We start from the raw sequence: 17,780 nt of genomic DNA on the forward strand, positions 1-17,780 counted from the left end.
AGCGTTGACAGGTCTAGGACATTTTGGCGGCCATAGTTTGGTGCCAGACATTTTGGCGGCCACAGTTTGGCACTGGACATTTTGGCCCACCCACTCCACTCACTGTCTGCAGACAGACTCTGTCCCACCACACTGCCTGAACCCCCTGCATAGGAAACAGCTGGAAAATATACAGTGCCTGAAATGGATGGGGAGATGGGGTGGTGAGAGCTCACCGGTTGCAGAGATGGATTTGTGTTTGGGGGGGGAGGGGAAAGGCTGATAATTCAGGGAAAAAACTATTGTTTTTTCTTCAAATTTCAGTAAATGCAGTTAGCCTGTGCGAGAAATTAAAATAAAACTTCAGCTCTCCAAAACAAACAGTGATTATATATAACATGCACTTTGCTTGGAAGAGAGCCTGTAAACCATTATAAACAATAGCCTATTTTTGTAAAATCTTGGGGTTAATTTGCCTCACCGATGGGGTCAAGTCAGCGAATGTCCCTGAATATAAACTTGTCAGATCAGATTTGGTTGACTGATTTTTCTACCGATCAGTGGCTATTCTCTGGGATTGTGGATTGTGTATTCAGTAATTGATGCCATCCGCACGGATGGCAGTCTCTTCAATCTGAGGCACCTGCAAGCTCACACCAAGACACAAGAGCAACTTGTCTGTGAACTACTCTTTGCAGATGATACTGCTTTAGTTGCCCATTCAGAACCAGCTCTCTAGCGCATGACGTCCTGTTTTTCGGAAACTGCTAAATTGTTTGGCCTGGAAGTCAGCCTGAAGAAAACTGAGGTCCTCCATCAGCCAGCTCCCCACCATGACTACCAGCCCCCCAACATCTCCATCGGGCACACAGAACTCAAAACGGTCAACTAGTTTACCTACCTCGGCTGCACCATTTCATCTGATGCAAGGATCGACAAAGAGATAGACAACAGACTCGCCAAGGCAAATAGTGCCTTTGGAAGACTACACAAAAGAGTCTGGAAAAACAACCACCTAAAGAAACACACAAAGATCAGCGTGTACAGAGCCGTTGTCATACCCATGCTCCTGTTCGGCTCCGACTCATGAGTCCTCTACTGGCATCACCTACGGCTCATAGAACGCTTCCATCAGCGCTGTCTCTGCTCCATCCTCAACATTCATTGGAATGACTTCATCACCAACATCGAAGTACTCGAGATGGCAGAGTCCGCAAGCATCGATTCCATGCTGCTGAAGACCCAACTGCGCTGGGTGGGTCACGTCTCCAGAATGGAGGACCATCGCCTTCCCAAGATCGTGTTCTATGGCGAGCTCTCCACTGGCCACCGAGACAGAGGTGCACCAAAGAAGAGGTACAAGGACTGCTTAAAGAAATCTCTTGGTGCCTGCCACATTGACCACCGCCAGTGGGCTGATATCGCCTTAAACCGTGCATCTTGGTGCCTCACGGTTCGGCGGGCACCAACCTCCTTTGAAGAAGACCGCAGAGCCCACCTCACTGACAAAAGACAAAGGAGGAAAAAGCCAACGCCCAATCCCAACCAACAAATTTTCCCTTGCAACCGCTGCAACCGTGCCTGCCTGTCCCGTATCGGACTTGTCAGTTACCAACAAGCCTGCAGCAGACGTGGACATACCCTTCAATAAATCTTCATCCGCAAAGCCAAGCCAAAGAATTGATGCTAGTTAATTGCCTATTAATTTTGTCAGGCGATGTACACTTACCACAAATTCAGGCAGATGGAGAGGATCTTGCAAACTCGCTTAATGACACGGTTCATGCAATTTATTATTTTATTTCAACTATTGCTTTAATTTGGTGTAACCATCATAATTTGAGCAATTACCATTGGGCCCTGGAACGGTGAGTGTGGGATGGAAAGAGCAGGTGAAAATGATAAAATTTGCCTGGTGATTTTATTATTGAAGTGTATTTGCATTAGTACCGGAGATCAGTGGTGGGGTTTGGATTGGATTCTGTGGGTGAACAATTGCGGCGACATTGGAAATTGACAGAATGCTGGGATGAAAGTAAATCTCTGCCCTGCAAGAGGGGCAGAGTCATTGACTGCTGCCAGGAGCTCCATGTCAAGTCGCACCCCAGCAATACCACGCCTGCTTTGAGGGTTGATTTATTTGTTTGTTCCTGCCCAGAGTGTTGTCAGTGAACCACAAATACCACTTGTCCTCACCACTCACACCTGCAGAGAAGGGCATGCTGGACACAGAGACAACATTTTATTTTTTTCAACTTTCTTTTCATCATTAGGTTTTATGATATTTAAAACAAAATCCCAAAACAAAACACAAAATAATTTTTAAAAAACTTAGAATTCATACAGGGCTGTGAGATTTCCCCATATCCAGAGGTACTAATATATTTGTTTATTTCTTGGGCATATGCAAGATGTTTAAAAATTATCTGTGCATTTGCACAAAGTAAATGTAGAAAGTACAAACAAAATTTTAAAAATCACTCCCCTGACAAACAAGGGCTTTTCATATATTGTAGCAGCCTGTGCATGGACACACAGACCGGACCACAAAATGGCTGACAAATGTGGTGACCGCGCTGACCTGGGTGTGACACTGGTCGTCGCCCCAGGTGATCTCCCGAACAGCGGAAAGAAGGTGAACTATGGCAGGAACGCCGGCCAATCCCAGCCAGCGCTCCAATGATGCAGCACCTTGACGTCAGCGCCTGGGCCCATATAAATATGATGCTCAATGCAATAAACCCATCATGACTTCAAGGCTTTGGTGTGTGTGTGTTGTTCTTCTCCATGCCTGTGTACCACGAATGCTACAATATATAAATTATTATAAACAATTGGGGAACAATCAAAACAAGGGCTTTTGGTAAAATTATGATGATGTAGCGGCAGCTACACTGCTACTGAAAGAACACACAACCAGACACGTTGAGCTCAGTGAGCAGAAAACTGGTTTATTGCTGGCTGTTGGGCTGGACATACTCCCAGCCTGGACCTGGCTGAGAACCGCGCTGGGATGTGCCGACGTCTCTCGGGCGTCACGTGGTCCCCCAGCACGGGCTTCTGAGAAGAAGGGGAAACCCCCGATGGCGCCATTTTGGCCGGTTGCCCCGCCACGTGGATTACAAGCGGGGTCAGTTTGCCTGCTTAGTGGCATGCCGCCACAATGATATATTTAATATATTTTATTTTATATTTAAAATTTCAATTAGACATACAGGACTGTAACAGACCATTTTGGCCTTACAAGTCTGTGGTGCCCAAATTACACCCCATTAACCTACGCCTCGATATATTTTTAAAGGGTGGAAGGAAACTGGAGCCCCCAGAAAAAACCCACGCAGACACTGGGAGAAGGTACAAATTCCTTCCAGACATCTTGGGATTTGAACCAGGTCCAGTTCTGATTGCTGGCACTTTATTATGTTAAATTACATATAATGGAATATCTGATTAATTGAATTTAAAATTATTTAAAAATTAACACCCATTAAAAATAATCCAGTTGTCGTAAAAATTATTAGAATCAGAATTTATTGTCACGAACAAGTCATGAAACTCAGTGTTTTGCGGCATCATCTTTAGTGCAAACATTCATATTATAACCATCTTTCAACATTATTATAAACAAAAAAAGTAGAGCAGGAAAAGTAAGGCAGTGTCTTTGGTTCATTGATTATTCAGGAATAAGCAGGGAAGAAGCTGTCCTTGTGCCGTCTTTCGGCTCCTGTCCCTTTCTCCCGATGGTAGCAGTGAAGAGGGCGTGGCCTGCGTGGTGGGGGTCTTTGAGGAAAGAGGCTGCTTTTTTAAGACACTGCCTCATGTGGTGCAGTGGAGTGAAATCTGGGAACTGTGATGTTGTAGGCTGAGTTAACAACCTTCTGGAGTTTATTCTTGTCCTGAGAGTTGGTGGCTCCATACTGGGCAGTGATGCAACTAGCCAGAATGCTCTCCACGGTACACTGTAGAAGCTTTTGAGAATTTTCAGTGACATACCGAATCTCCTCAGATACCTCACAAAGTATAGTTCTTCTTTGTGATTGCATCCAGGACAGATCCTCAGAGATGTTGACACCCAGGAATTTGAAGTTCTTGACCCTCTCCACTACTGAGCCCTTGATGAGGACTGGTTCGTATTCCCCTGACTTCCTCCTGAAGTCTACAGTCATCTCCTTGGTTTTGCTAACATTGAGCAAAAATATGTTGTCGTTACACCATTCAAAGAGCTGATCTATCTGCCCTTTACACTTCCTCATTGCCATTTGTGTTTCTGCTGACAACTGTGGTGTCATCGGCAAACTTGGATATAGGATTGGAATGTGCTTGGCCGCACAATCATGGGTTTATAATGAGTAGAGCAGTGGGCTAAGCACACTTCCTTGGGGTGAGCCTGTGTTGATAATCAATGAGGAAGAGATCCCGCTGAGTGTTCTCAGCATGTTCATTTTTTTATTCCTAATCTTAGTACCTAAATTGTGTTTACTTTTCTTTCTCTAGAAGTTACACATAGCCTTTGTCTAAAAATCTAGTGTCTAATTCAAGTGTCTGTGTGTTTTACCTGACTCATTCACTCATCCCCAACTTGGCTTTTTTCCAACATCTTTATAAACTCAACACAAGCCTCCTTTAATTACAGACTCTATCAGACTCAGGTTTCCATTCTTAATCTAGGTACCATATTACTTTGCTTCTATGTTCTTAAAATATTGATGTTTTTTAATGGAGTTCTATAATTTGGATCCGGGGGAGTTAAACAATGGGTGCAGAACTCTGACTCTCCAAATCTGTCTGTCAACTGATTTTGGCTTGTGCTGTTTTGCAGGATTTTGTTGGCTTGAATTTGGAGCATCAACGAGACGATGAATGATGATTCTGCTAGTACTTGCGCAGGTATTCTATGTAACGGTTTAAATGTGAAATGTCAGTGCTGCGAAGGGTTTCTACTGCAAGAGACTACCTGCAGTTGGATGTTTTCTCCAGATGGTTCAATGTTCCACTGCATTTCTGCTGCTTTCCTTTCTGTCTGCTTTTCGCACTGTGGATTATAGATGACTTCTGCTATTAAGTGAGGATACATAAGGAAACTATTTGGCTCATCTTGTTGCTCCTGTTTCTATCAGAACAATCCCATTAGACTTATCTTCTTTATTAAGTCTGTAATTCTACAATTTAGTTTCTCACATGCCCATCAACCTCTTTGATTTTGTTTCACCATTTACCAATGCTTGGGGTAATTCACAGTGGCAAATTAATTTAGAAAATGTCCTCCAATCTTTGTCTTTTCTCATGACTATGCTTCGTAAACCTCAAATGTAATGATCAGCATAAAAAAAATTAACATACAAGGTCACAGAAACTATGTACCCTTAAACATGTGTAACGTATCCTGCTTTTGCAGGACTACATATGTTAGGGAAGTTTTACTCTGATCACAGTAAAAACACCAAGTGCTGCAGAAGCTCAGCAGGTCAAACAGTGTCTTTTATGTAGTAAAGGCAAAAATACATAACCAACGTTTCAAGCTTGAGCCCTTCATCAAAGTATGAGAAAATACTGACAAGTGTCTGAACAAAAGGCTTGGGGGGGGTGGGGTGGCAAGGTAGGAGATGATAGGAGAGAGGGGACAGCAGCACTGAGGGGGAGTGTGGGCAAAAGAATTGGAAGGACAGGAAAGGGGGAGGAAAAAGAAAAGGCAAGCAGGTTTAATGGAAAGCAATAAAGTCAATGTTCATGCCACGTGGCCTGTGAGTGCCCAGCCAGAAAATAAGGTATTGTTTCCTCCAATCTGCAGGTGGTCAGGGTGGAACAGTACATGAGGGCATGGATAGACATATGAGTGCGGGAGAGTGACCTGGATTTAAAATGGTTGGCCACTGGGAGGTTGCTGTGGTTGCGAACATGTCGGAGGTGCTGAGCGAAGCGATCTCCCAGTTGGTGACTGGTCTCTCTGATGTAGAGAATGCCACAAAGGGTGAACTGGATGCGGTAGATAGGGCCTCTGGATGTACATGTGAAGTGTTGCTTCAGATGAAAGGCCTGTTTGGGGCCCTGGACTGTGGTGAGGGAGGAGGTGTGGATGCGTGTTGCACCTCCTGCGGGCACAGGGGAAAGTGCCAGGGGTGTAATGGTTGGGGAGGGATTAGTGCATGAAGGAATCGTGGAGGGAGCGGTCCCTGTGGAAGGCTGATAGGGGAGGAGAAGGAAAAATGTGTCTGGTTGTGGGATCCTGTAGTAAGTGCCAGAAATTCTGGCGGATAAATTATTGGATGTGGAGGCTGGTGGGGTGGTAGGTGAGGATTCTATGTTTGTTGCATCTGGGGGCAGAGGGGGCCTGGGCAGATGAGCGGGAAATGGAGGAGATGCAGGTGAGGGGTGAATTGATAGTGGTGGAGGGGAAGCCACGTAAATGGAAGAAGGCAGACATTTTAAAAGCAAGGGGCAGGGTGAGAGGAAGTGAAGTCCAGGTAGTTGTGGGAGTTGGAGGATTTGTTTGTAGTACGTATGTATATAGACATATCTCAGTATATATATCACTGGAAAGCTTGTCTCACGACATGAAGACAGAGAAATCCAGGAAGGGGAGAGTGTTATCGGAGATGGACCAGGTGAGTTTGAAATTGGGGTGGAAGTTGGACATGAAGTGGATGAAGTTGACAAGCTCATCATGGATCATGAGGCAGCCCCGATGTTGTCATCTATGTACCGGAGGAAGGGTTGGAGGGTCTTTGCTTGCGGCATGGATTGCTCCACAAAGCCTACAAACAGGCAGGCGTAGCTGGGATCCATGCGAGTACCCATGGCTACTCCTTTGATATGGAGGAAGTGAGATGAGAAGAAGTTGATTAGAGTGAGGACAAGTTTGGCCAGGCGGAGAAGGGTGGCAGTAAAGGGTACAAACAGGCAGGCATAGCTGGGACCCATGGGTACTCTACAAACAGGCAGGTGTAGTTGGGACCTTGCGAGCACCCATGGCGACTACCTTATGTCCAATTCCCCCACCGCCTGCTGAACAAGTTTATGAGTATTGCACTGTGTTCCCTTTCTTACACACTAATGCTCCCCTTTAACACTCCTTCTGGCGCTGATGCTGGCCTGTGTTGATAATCAGTGAGGAGGAGCTGTTGTTTCCCATTCGTACTGACTGTGGCCTTCCAATGAGGAAGTCAAGAATCCAGTGGCAGATGGGGTCCCACAAAGACCGCACCTACAACTAACGAGGCAGAGGGTATGCTGCAACTGAGAAATGTACCTAAATTTATTTTGAGAATGTACTCTGTACTCCAAGGTGAGAGCCCCAAGCAGGCACTACACAGATCAAGGGAGAGATAGGAGTTGGAATTGGGCATCACAATTAGTGAGAGATGCTGGTCGGACTGGTGTGACAGCAGTGATTAATTCTCGATACAGATTGGTTCAATACACCTTCTTGCACCAGCTCTACCTCATACCGCAAAGGATCCATAAGGCAAAACCAGAGGTGTCAGATATGTGCTTTAGGTTTTGGGTGGATGTGGAAACGTTTGTTCACACAACTTGGTCCATTTTGGCAGGATTTAGTTAATGTACTAACCAAGATAATGGGAGTAGACTTCCCTCTGCACCCGATGTTGTATCTTTTGGGACATAAGCTATAAACTATCTAAATTCAATTCGTATTAATTGCTTTGTCTGTAGCAAATAAATGTATAGCCATGACTTGGAAGTCTGACTCCCCTCTCCTTATTAGTCGGTGGATTTCAGAGATACAAGATGTATTCTCTTGGAAAAAAATCATGTATAATCTTAGAAACTGATACAGCACAGAATATAACAACCATATTTGATGTATGTCGAAGCACAATTGTAGCTACACCCTGGTGAAAATATCAATAAGTGGATTAATAAAAATTATATAAGGGAGTGGCTCCACTACTTCTTTAGACGTCCATTGAAAGCACCAACACTGCATCTAGTTTTTATTTGTAATGTTGTGGCGGGTTTGATCATACAGGGCGGGACTGGTGGTTGGTTTAAATTTTTCCTTTCCAGGTTTTTCTTTGTTGGGGGGGGTGGGAGAGGGGGAGGAGAAACATCACATGCTTGTAATTAGTTGGTGGATCTTTGAATATATTGAAGAAATGTGTGATGTTTCTTTTTATTGATGGAAATAAAAAATAAAGTATATTTTTTAAAAAGTATCCAGTTGCAGAGAGGGGTGCAGAGGTCCAGAGCTTGTAGCTTCTTGACCAGCACTGAGGGAATAATAGTGTTGAAAGCTGAGCTGTAGTCAATGAAGAGCAGCCGTATGTATGAGTTGCTGTTTTTTTAATATAATTATTTATTTTTCACACTGTGAACCATATCAACCAAAATACATACAAACATTTCCCTTTTAAATATACATTGTGGCATTTTCTCCCCTTTCCCCCCCCCCCCCACCTTCCCTCCCCCCTCCAAAACCAATAAACATTCAACATATACCATACAATAAAATCATTAAACAATGTCATCACACAATGAAAAATAAACAAGGAAAATGTGTCATCTACTTTTGCACACTGGATCAAGTCATTTTGTCTTCTTATCATTTTAGGGGCTAGAGGTCCGAGGCAAGCACTCTCTGTTATGTTCCATGTTCGGTTCCCAAATTTGTTCAAATAATGTGACTTTATTTTTTAAATTATATGTTATTTTTTCCAATGGAATATATTTATTCATTTCCATGTGCCATTGCTGTATTCTCAGACTCTCTTCCGATTTCCAAGTTGACATTATACATTTTTTCCCCTACTGCTAAGGATATCATAATAAATCTTTTTTGCGCTTCATCCAGTTTGAGGCCTAATACCTTACTTCTTAAATTACTTAGAAGAAAGATCTTTGGATTTTTTGGTATGTTGTTTTTGTGATTTTATTTAATAACTGATTTAGATCTTCCCAAAACTTTTTCACTTTCTCACATGCCCAAATTGCATGTACTGTTGTTCCCATTTCCTTCTTACAGCAAAAACATCTATCTGATAATGTTGGATCCCATTTTTTTTAACTTTTGGGGCGTGATATATAACCTGTGTAACCAATTATACTGTATCATGCATAACCTTGTGTTTGTTATATTCTTCATAGTTCCAGAACATAACTTTTCCCATGTTTCATTTTTTTATCTTTATGTTTAAATCCTTTTCCTACTTTTGTTTGGGTTTATAGCTTATTTCATAATTTTCCTTCTCTTGCAGCTTGATGTACATGTTTGTTATAAATCTTTTAATTATCATTGTGTCTGTAATCATATATTCAAAGCTGCTTCCTTCTGGTAATCTCAGTCTGTTTCCCAATTTATCCTTTAAGTAGGCTTTCAGTTGATGGTATGCAAACATTATACCATGAGTTATTCCATATTTGTACTTCAATTGTTCAAATGTTAATAAATTATTTCCCAAAAAACAATTTTCTGTTCTTTTAATTCCTTTTTTTCTCCCATTCTCTTAAGGAAAGGTTATCTATTGTAAAAGGGATTAGCTGATTTTTCATCAATAATAATTTTAGTATTTGGTAATTTGCTTTTTTCCTTTCTAAGTGAATCTTCTTCCATATATTGAGTAAATGATGCAGTACTGGTGAGCTTTTATATCGTACCAGCTTTTTTTCCCACTTATAAGGTATATGTTCCGGTACCTTCTCCCCAATTTTATCTAGTTCTATCTTAGTCCAATCTGGTTTTTCCCTTGTCTGGTAAAAATCTGATAAATACCTTAATTGTGCAGCTCTATAATAATTTTTAAAGTTTGGTAACTGCAAACCACCTTGGTTATACCTCTCTGTTAATTTATCTAATGGTTTCCTCGGTCCCCCCTTTCCAAAAAAAATTCCTTATTATTCTCTTTGGTTCATTAAAGATTTTCTCTGTTAAGGGAATTGGTAATGATTGAAATAAGTATTGTATCCTTGCGAAGACATTCATTATAATGCAATTTACCCTCCCTATCAACGTTAGCGGTAATTATTTCCATTGTTCTAAGTCTTCCTGCAATTTCTTCATTAGTGGTTGATAATTTAATTTGTACAAGTGGCTTAAATTATTATCTAACCCAATAGCTAGGTATCGGATTGCTTGTGTTTGCCATTTAAATGGTGATTCTTTTTTAAATTCTGTATAATCCGCATTACTCATTGGCATCACTTCACTTTTATTTGAGTTGATCTTGTACCCTGATATTTCTCCATACTCCTTCAATTTCTTATGTAGTTCTTTTATTGCTATTTCTGGTTCTGTTAAGTATACTATGATGTCATCTGCAAATAAACTGATTCTATACTCCTTCTCCTTTATTTTTATCCCTTTTATTTTATTTTTGGTTCTTATCAGTTCTGCCAGTGGTTCTATTGCTAAAGCGAACAGTGAGGGACATAATGGACGTCCCTGCCTAGTTGACGGACTTAATTTAAATTGGTTCAATACATATCCATTTAATGTTACCTTCACCAATAGTTCATTATATAATGCTTTAATCCAATTAATATAATTTTCTGGTTGATTGAACCTCTGTAATACTTTGAATAAATAATTCCATTCTACCCTGTCAAAGGCTTTTTCTGTGTCTAAAGCAACAGCCACTGTTGGCATCTTATTTCCTTGAACTGCATGAATTAAGTTAATAAATTTACAGACATTATCCGCTGTTCGTCTTTTCTTAATAAATCCAGTTTGATCTTGTTTTACTATTTTTGGTACACAGTCGGCCAATCTGTTTGCTAATAATTTTGCTATTATCTTATAATCTGAGTTAAGTAGAGATATTGGTCTATATGATGCTGGTGTTAATGGATCCTTCCCCGTCTTTGGTATTAAATAATTATTGCTGTCTTACATGAATCTGGCAAGTTTTGTGTTTCTTCAATCTGGTTCATTACTTCCAGGAGTGGAGGAATTAATAACTCTTTAAATGTTTTATAGAATTCTATTGGGAATCCATCCTCCCCAGATGTTTTATTGTTCGGCAGCTTTTTTAATATATCCTGTACTTCCTCTATTTCAAATGGTTTATCAGTTTGTTTTGCTCCTCTTCTTGCAATTTCGGCAGTTCAATTTTAGCTAAAAACTCTTCTATTTTATCATCTTTCCCCTTGTTCTCAGTTTGGTATAATTGTTCATAAAATTCCTTAAAGTTATCATTAATCTCTATTGCGTTATATGTAATTTGTTTGTCCTTTTTCCTTGATGCCAATACAGTTCTTTTAGCTTGTTCTGTTTTAAGTTGCCAGGCTAATATTTTGTGTGTTTTTTCTCCTAGTTCGTAGTACTTTTGCTTTATTTTCATTATGTTCTTCTCCACCTTATACGTTTGTAATGTTTCATATTTTTTTTTGTCCGCCAATTTTCTCTTCTTTTGTTATATCTTCCCTTGTTGCTAGTTCCTTTTCTGTACTTACTATGTCCCTTTCCAACTGTTCTATTTCTCGACTGTAGTTCTTTTTTCATCTTAGTTACATAACTTATTATCAGCCTTCTAATGAAAGCTTTCATTACATCCCATAATATAAATTTGTCTTTCACTGATTACGTATTTATTTTAAAGTAAGTTTTAATTTGGCATTCAATAAACTCTCTAAACTCCTGCCTTTTAAGTAGCATGGAGTTTAACCTCCATCTATATGTTCTTGGTGGGATGTCCTCCAGTTCTATTGCTAATAACAGGGGTGAATGATCAGATAACAATCTAGCTTTATATTCAGTTTTCCTAACTCTCCCTTGAATATGGGCCGACAACAAGAACATATCAATCCTTGAGTATGTTTTATGCCTACTCGAATAATATGAGTATTCCTTCTCTCTTGGGTGCTGCCTCCTCCATAAGTTTCATTTCCTGCATTGATTTAACCAATAATTTGACCACTTTATTCTTTTTGCTTGTCTTTTGTCCAGTTTTATCAAACATTGGATCCAAATTAAGGTTAAAATCCCCTCCTATCAATTCCCTTGTGTATCTACAATCTTCAAAAAAATATCTTGCTTAAACTTTTGAACCTTTTCATTAGGTGCATATATATTGAGCAAATTCCAAAATTCTCAATATATCTGACACTTTATCATTATATACCTCCCTGCTGGATCTATTATTTCCTCCTCTATTTTGATTGGTACATTTTTATTAATTAATATAGCTACACCTCTAGCTTTTGAATTATATGATGCGTGCCCTACCCAGTTTCTCTTTTAATTTATCATGTTCCACTTCAGTTAGATGCGTTTCCTGCACAAATGCTATGTCTATTTTTTTCTTTTTTCAGTAAATTTAATAGCCTCTTCCGTTTAATTTGGTTATGTATTCATTAATATTTATAGTCATATAATTCAACATGGCCATCTCATATCCTGTTTACACCTCATTTCCGCTTCCTCATCACCACCATCCCCCTTTTCCCCATTTTCATCTCTCAGTTTTCCCTTTTTAAACTCAATGTATGACAACACATTTAAAACATAAAATACTTCAAAAACTCCCACATCCAATATTCCCTTAGCACTCTCTGAGTTGCCCCTTATCCCTTGCCGGGCAACCACAACTCCCCTCTCCATTTGGATTGCGAACCCGCTCACAAGTGTGAACTGATTTCGCAGTGATGGTTATTCTCTTCCACCCAACCCCACCAAGAAAAGGCTTTTTATTTTACACATATAGCAAAGTTCACCCTCTTTTTTCCCCCCTTACTTCCGTTCTTCCCTTCTCTTTTCCCTCTTTAGTTCTTACATATACATTATTTTTACATCTTTATATCTATTTTATCGCCGTTCTTCATTCTTGTTACAACTCTTCATCTCTCTTTTTGTCCTGCAGGCATTCTTCAAATTCTTGTGCTTCCTCCGGATCCGAGAACAGTCTGTTTTGCTCCCCAGGGATAAATATTTTAAGCACAGCTGGCTGGATGTCTTAACATAAATATATAACCTTTTTTACATAGGATCGATTTTGCTGTATTAAACTCCTTCCTCTTCTTTAAGAGTTCAAATCTTATGTCTGAGTAAAAAAAATATTTTTTGGCCCTTGTATTCCAATGGTTTATTGTCTTCTCTAATTTTATTCCTTGCCCGCTACAGTATATTTTCTCTTGTTGTATATCTCAAAAATGTTACTAAAACGGATCTTGGTTTTTGATGTATCTGTGGTTTCAGAGCTAGTGTTCTATGTGCCCTTTCTATTTCCATTCCTTCCTGTATTTCTGTCATTCCCAGGAACTTTGGGATCCATTCTTTTATAAATTCCTTCATATTTGTGCCTTCTTCATCTTCCTTTAGGCCCACTATTTTTATGTTGTTTCGCCTACTATAATTTTCCAACATATCAATTTTCTGAGCTAACAACTCTTGTGACTTTAACTTTTTTATCACTTTCTTCCAATTTTCTTCTTAAGTCATTCACTTCCATTTCTACAGCCGTTTATCATTCTTCCACATTTTCTAATCTTTTCCCTATTTCTGTCATGACCAGCTCTAATCTATTCACTTTATATTCTGTTCTTTAAATTTTTTCTTTTAATTTCACTAAATTCTAATGTCAACCATTCTTTTAATGCTCTCATTTGTTCTTGGAAAAAAACTTTATCTATATTCTGTCGATCTGTTTTACCTTCTATTTCTCTGTTCAGATCTTGGTCTTTTTCTTCCTCATCTTCTGTGTCTGTACCTATGTTTGTGTCTTCTTTTTCTCTTCCTTGTATCTGTGTCTCTTCTTTCCTGATGAGTTGCTTGTCTCACTTTGCTGGGCTTCTTCTTGCTTGGCTTCTTGCTGTTGGTCATCTTCTTCTGGGCTACTCATCTGTTGGGCCTCCTGCTGCTATTATTTCCTTTCACTCCCTTTCCTGTCACTTTCCTCTTCTTCCACCTGAGAGCCTTGGTGTTGGGCATCCCTCAGCTGGTCGCATTGTGTTTGCCCGCTCCTCGGCTGTGCCCCCCTCCCGTCGGTGTTCTCCTTCTCCTTAGTAAGCGCAGTTTTGGTCTTTTGTTTGGCTCAGAGAGCCATTTTTGCAGTCCAGCGGTCGGGGGGCTGGTGGGGGGTCACGACTCTGTTGGGTCGTCACCAACCTCGGAGAACAGGCTCTCTTCTCCACGACGGCTTCCTGTTTCTTCATACAGGTAAGGCCTTTTCCTTTCTCTTCTGGCATCTTTTCTTCTTTCTTTCCTGTTGTTTTTACTTTTTTCTTCTTAGGTCCCATTTTCTTTATTTTCTCTACAACTTTATCTTTTATTTGTTATGTTTTGTATTTCTTGAACTTTACTTTATTTCTTCTTTTCTGGAGAGGGCTGGTATTCCCCTACCGGCCACCACACCATCATGTGACTCCTAGTTGCTGTTGTCGAGGTGATCCAGAGCTCAATTGAGAGCCAGCAATATTGCATTTGCTGTGCAGCGATTGTGACGATGGGTGAATTGCAGTGGGTCCAGATCTTTGCTTAGTTCATGTTAATTCTGCCCTTGACCAGACTCTCAAAAGATTTAATCATAGTAGAGGTTAATGTTACTGGGCGATAGTCGTTGAGGCAGCTCACACTACTCTTCTTGAACAGTGGGATGATTGATGCCCTTTTGAAGGTGTTTGCTTTCGCTTTGTAGGCTGTAATGACCTGCACTTAGATGTGACGTGACTTCAGTTAGCATACTTAAATTCACTGAACTAGACGCAGTAATTATTGGCGCTGTTAGTAAACAGGTCCACTGAACTGGGCGACTTGCTTCCAGAGCTGTATTTATGGAGTTTGTGTGTTCTCAGTGTGACTGTGTGTGCTTTCCTTCATTCTGCCTTCCTCCTACAGCATGCTGGTTTGTAGATTCATTGCCATTGTAAATTTCCCCTGGTATAGGTGGGTAATGCAAGAGTTAAGGTAGAGTTAACGTGCGTGTGAGAGGGAATAGGATATAGGAAGTCTCTGAGTGAAGACTCTGAGCAGTTGGGACCCTTTGATAGAATATTGCTGCAGGAACTATCTGATATAGATTCTAGGATGCTATAACCTTCTGCTATAAGTTGTGTGTTGTCGGAAGGCTCTGGAAGAGATTGTGGGATGCAGGAAACATTTGAAGTTGGACTATTTCTCTCAAAGTTTTGGGATGCAGTAAAATGTTCTTTCGCTTGAACCTTAGTGACTGGTGAAGCTCTTGACTTTAACTAATTACACGTCCAGGGATCCAGAAGTGACATGGCTTTTTTCAGTTTTATTATTGGGCTTTCTTTGCCTGGCTTTTGGGTAAAAGTTTAATATGCTTGCAACTGTCACTTCAAATATTAACTAACCATCAAGATGCCATTCACACAATTGCTCAGTCTCTTGATCACGTTACTTATCAATCTCTGAAAAATCTCCAGTACACTTTTTAAATAAAATGGTACGATTTCACTCTGAAACAGATCACCTGGTGTTACAAAGGTGACATTTCTTTTCCTTGGTCATTCCTGGGTCTTCATGCCATTCAATCATGCACTAATGGTATAGATTCCTAGCCCTTAGAAAACAATCTTTGTGTCTTAGTCATAGGGAGTTACAGCACAGAAGCAGACCTTTTGACCAACTGAATCTGTCAGTCAGCAAGCATTCATGTTTACTCTAACCCATTTTATTTTGTCCATTTCGGATCAACCTTCTCCTAACTTCTACCTCTTATCTACACATAAAGATCAGTTTGCAGTGCAGTAGTCAAATTCACTTGCAGATCCACATGTTTTTAGAATATGTGAGGAATCTGGAGCACCTGGAGGACACTCAAGCAGTTACAGGGAGGGTGTGCCACCCACACAGACATCCTGGTTGCGAACTCTGTGAGGTGCTTCACTCTGCTGTCCTAATGTGGATTTGAATCTGCATTTGCTACTGCACTAATTGTGTGGTTCTTGTGACAAAACCTTTGCCAAGTGTTGGGTTTTGGTAGCACTATAATGGGGTAGCTCCACAATTCTGTTGGCTCAATTATGTCATTTTTCAACATGAACTGAATTTACTCTCTGAACTTTGACCAGTTAATTGAGTTGTGTTTGTATAGTTCTGTTTGATTTCTTTGCCCTCTCTTACATCAACGTCATGAATACGCAAAATCTGTTTTTTCTTTGCATTGTACTCTTCTAATGGCTTAGTTATTTCTTTCCTCTGAGACTCTGGTGGCTGGTGTAGTACTTCATCCAGATTTTCTCACACTTCTTTTTTGGACAGCCTCACAAGTGAAGCTTCTATTACAGCTATTTCAATCTACAACGTCACATCAGTTGGCTCCATTTTCCATCGTTGTAGCTATCTGCATTCTCTGCTAGTTGGGCTATGTCTCCTGACTCTCAAGAGTCATGTTAAGAGTGGCTTTTTCACGTCTATGTAACATGGTTTCTAATTTCACCCCCCTCGCCCCGCTATCTGGAATACTAAACACTTAATTTACATCACTGAGTCTTTATTCAATGCCAAACAAGCCACTAAATCTAGCTCTCAAACACTCACCAGCAGAGGAAGGAAAAGTAGAAATGAATCACAAAATGTTACCGAATCTGGAGGCCTGAGTTATGAGGAGAGACTGGATAGGCTGGGACTTTCTTTCTTTCCCAGAAAATGGGATTCACAAAATGTTACCGAATCTGGAAGGCCTGAGTTATGAGGAGAGACTGGATAGGCTGGGACTTTCTTTCTTTCCCAGAGAATGGGATTCACAAAATGTTACCGAATCTGGAAGGCCTGAGTTATGAGGAGAGACTGGATAGGCTGGGACTTTCTTTCTTTCCCAGAAAATGGGAAGCTGGTGGGTGACCTTATAGACTTGCATAAAATCATGGGGAACATGGATACAATGAACAGTCACAATCTTTCCTCCAGGTTAGGGAATATAAAATGAGAGTTTAAGTGAGTGGGAAGATCGAAAAGGGAACTGACGGGCAATTTTTTCCACAGAGGGTCATGGATGTGGGAAGTGAGCTGCCAGTGGTCAAGGCAGGTACAATTACAACGTTTAAAAGATATTTGGACAGGTACATGGATAGGCAAGGTTTAGAAGAAAATATGAAAACACAATGCTGGAGAAACTCAGCTTATCAAATAGTGTAACTATATATAGCAAAGATAAAGAAAATGTGCTAAATTCAAACAAATGGGATCAACTCACGTCGGCCATTTGGTCGCCATGGATTAGTTGAGCTGAAGGGCCTGTTTCCATGCTGTAAAACTGACACTAAGACTTATCTCCTGATGTAAAATGATATTTTTAGTTGCCTTATCTGCTTGCAAATCATACCTTGCTGAGAAATCTTGAGGTTTTCTCCAGCTGCAAGTAGCTTGAAAATTTTACCAAAACCTCAATGTAAATAATATGCCAAGAATACTTTCTTAGTAAGCTTAAATAAATTTGTTTGCTGCATCCCCATTCGCAAACAAGGATATCTCACTACTACTGTGTGAGATACCCATGACAATATGTTCTGATCATACACCAGGGTCTGGTGTAATCTTCTCAAAGACACTGGCACTGGAGATGATGAGCTACTTCAGACCCAACTCATTCCATGAGCTCTAACTTCTGGTCAGAGCCAATTTAATTTAACATCCCATATCTAGTGAAAAATTGGACCAGAATCTCTGTCACAATGTTTCCTGGGCTCATTTTTAATTAAGTGGAGAAATCTATGAATGATGGAATGGACTTGCCAAGCAACCACAACCAGATCAAGGGTCCAACACAATTAGCAAGAACTTTATCAAATGCTGGCTCTTTGGAGAAGACCTGATTGAAGGCTGTCACTTTCTAACCATTTGATATGTGACATATGTTTGATGCGTTTTACCAAAGTTCACCACATTC

General features: G+C 40.4%; 1 protein-coding gene across 15 annotated transcripts in view; it reads left to right on the forward strand.

The window, feature by feature from the left end:
- The window catches only part of exd3 (exonuclease 3'-5' domain containing 3), a 291,961-nt gene that overhangs the window by 15,240 nt on the left and 258,941 nt on the right, over positions 1-17,780 (forward strand). For 13 of the 15 annotated variants that reach the window (XM_069935253.1, XM_069935270.1, XM_069935262.1 and 10 more), the window contains exon 3: positions 4,799-4,866. The exons of the other annotated variants lie outside the window; for them this stretch is intronic. In XM_069935253.1, the coding sequence (XP_069791354.1) occupies positions 4,836-4,866 (31 nt within the window). In that variant the 5' untranslated portion in view covers positions 4,799-4,835. The remainder of the gene's footprint in view (positions 1-4,798; positions 4,867-17,780) is intronic. 15 annotated transcript variants of the gene reach the window in all.

Source organism: Narcine bancroftii, chromosome 1, assembly GCF_036971445.1.
Source record: "Narcine bancroftii isolate sNarBan1 chromosome 1, sNarBan1.hap1, whole genome shotgun sequence".
In the NCBI taxonomy this organism is placed as follows: Eukaryota; Metazoa; Chordata; class Chondrichthyes; order Torpediniformes; family Narcinidae; genus Narcine; species Narcine bancroftii.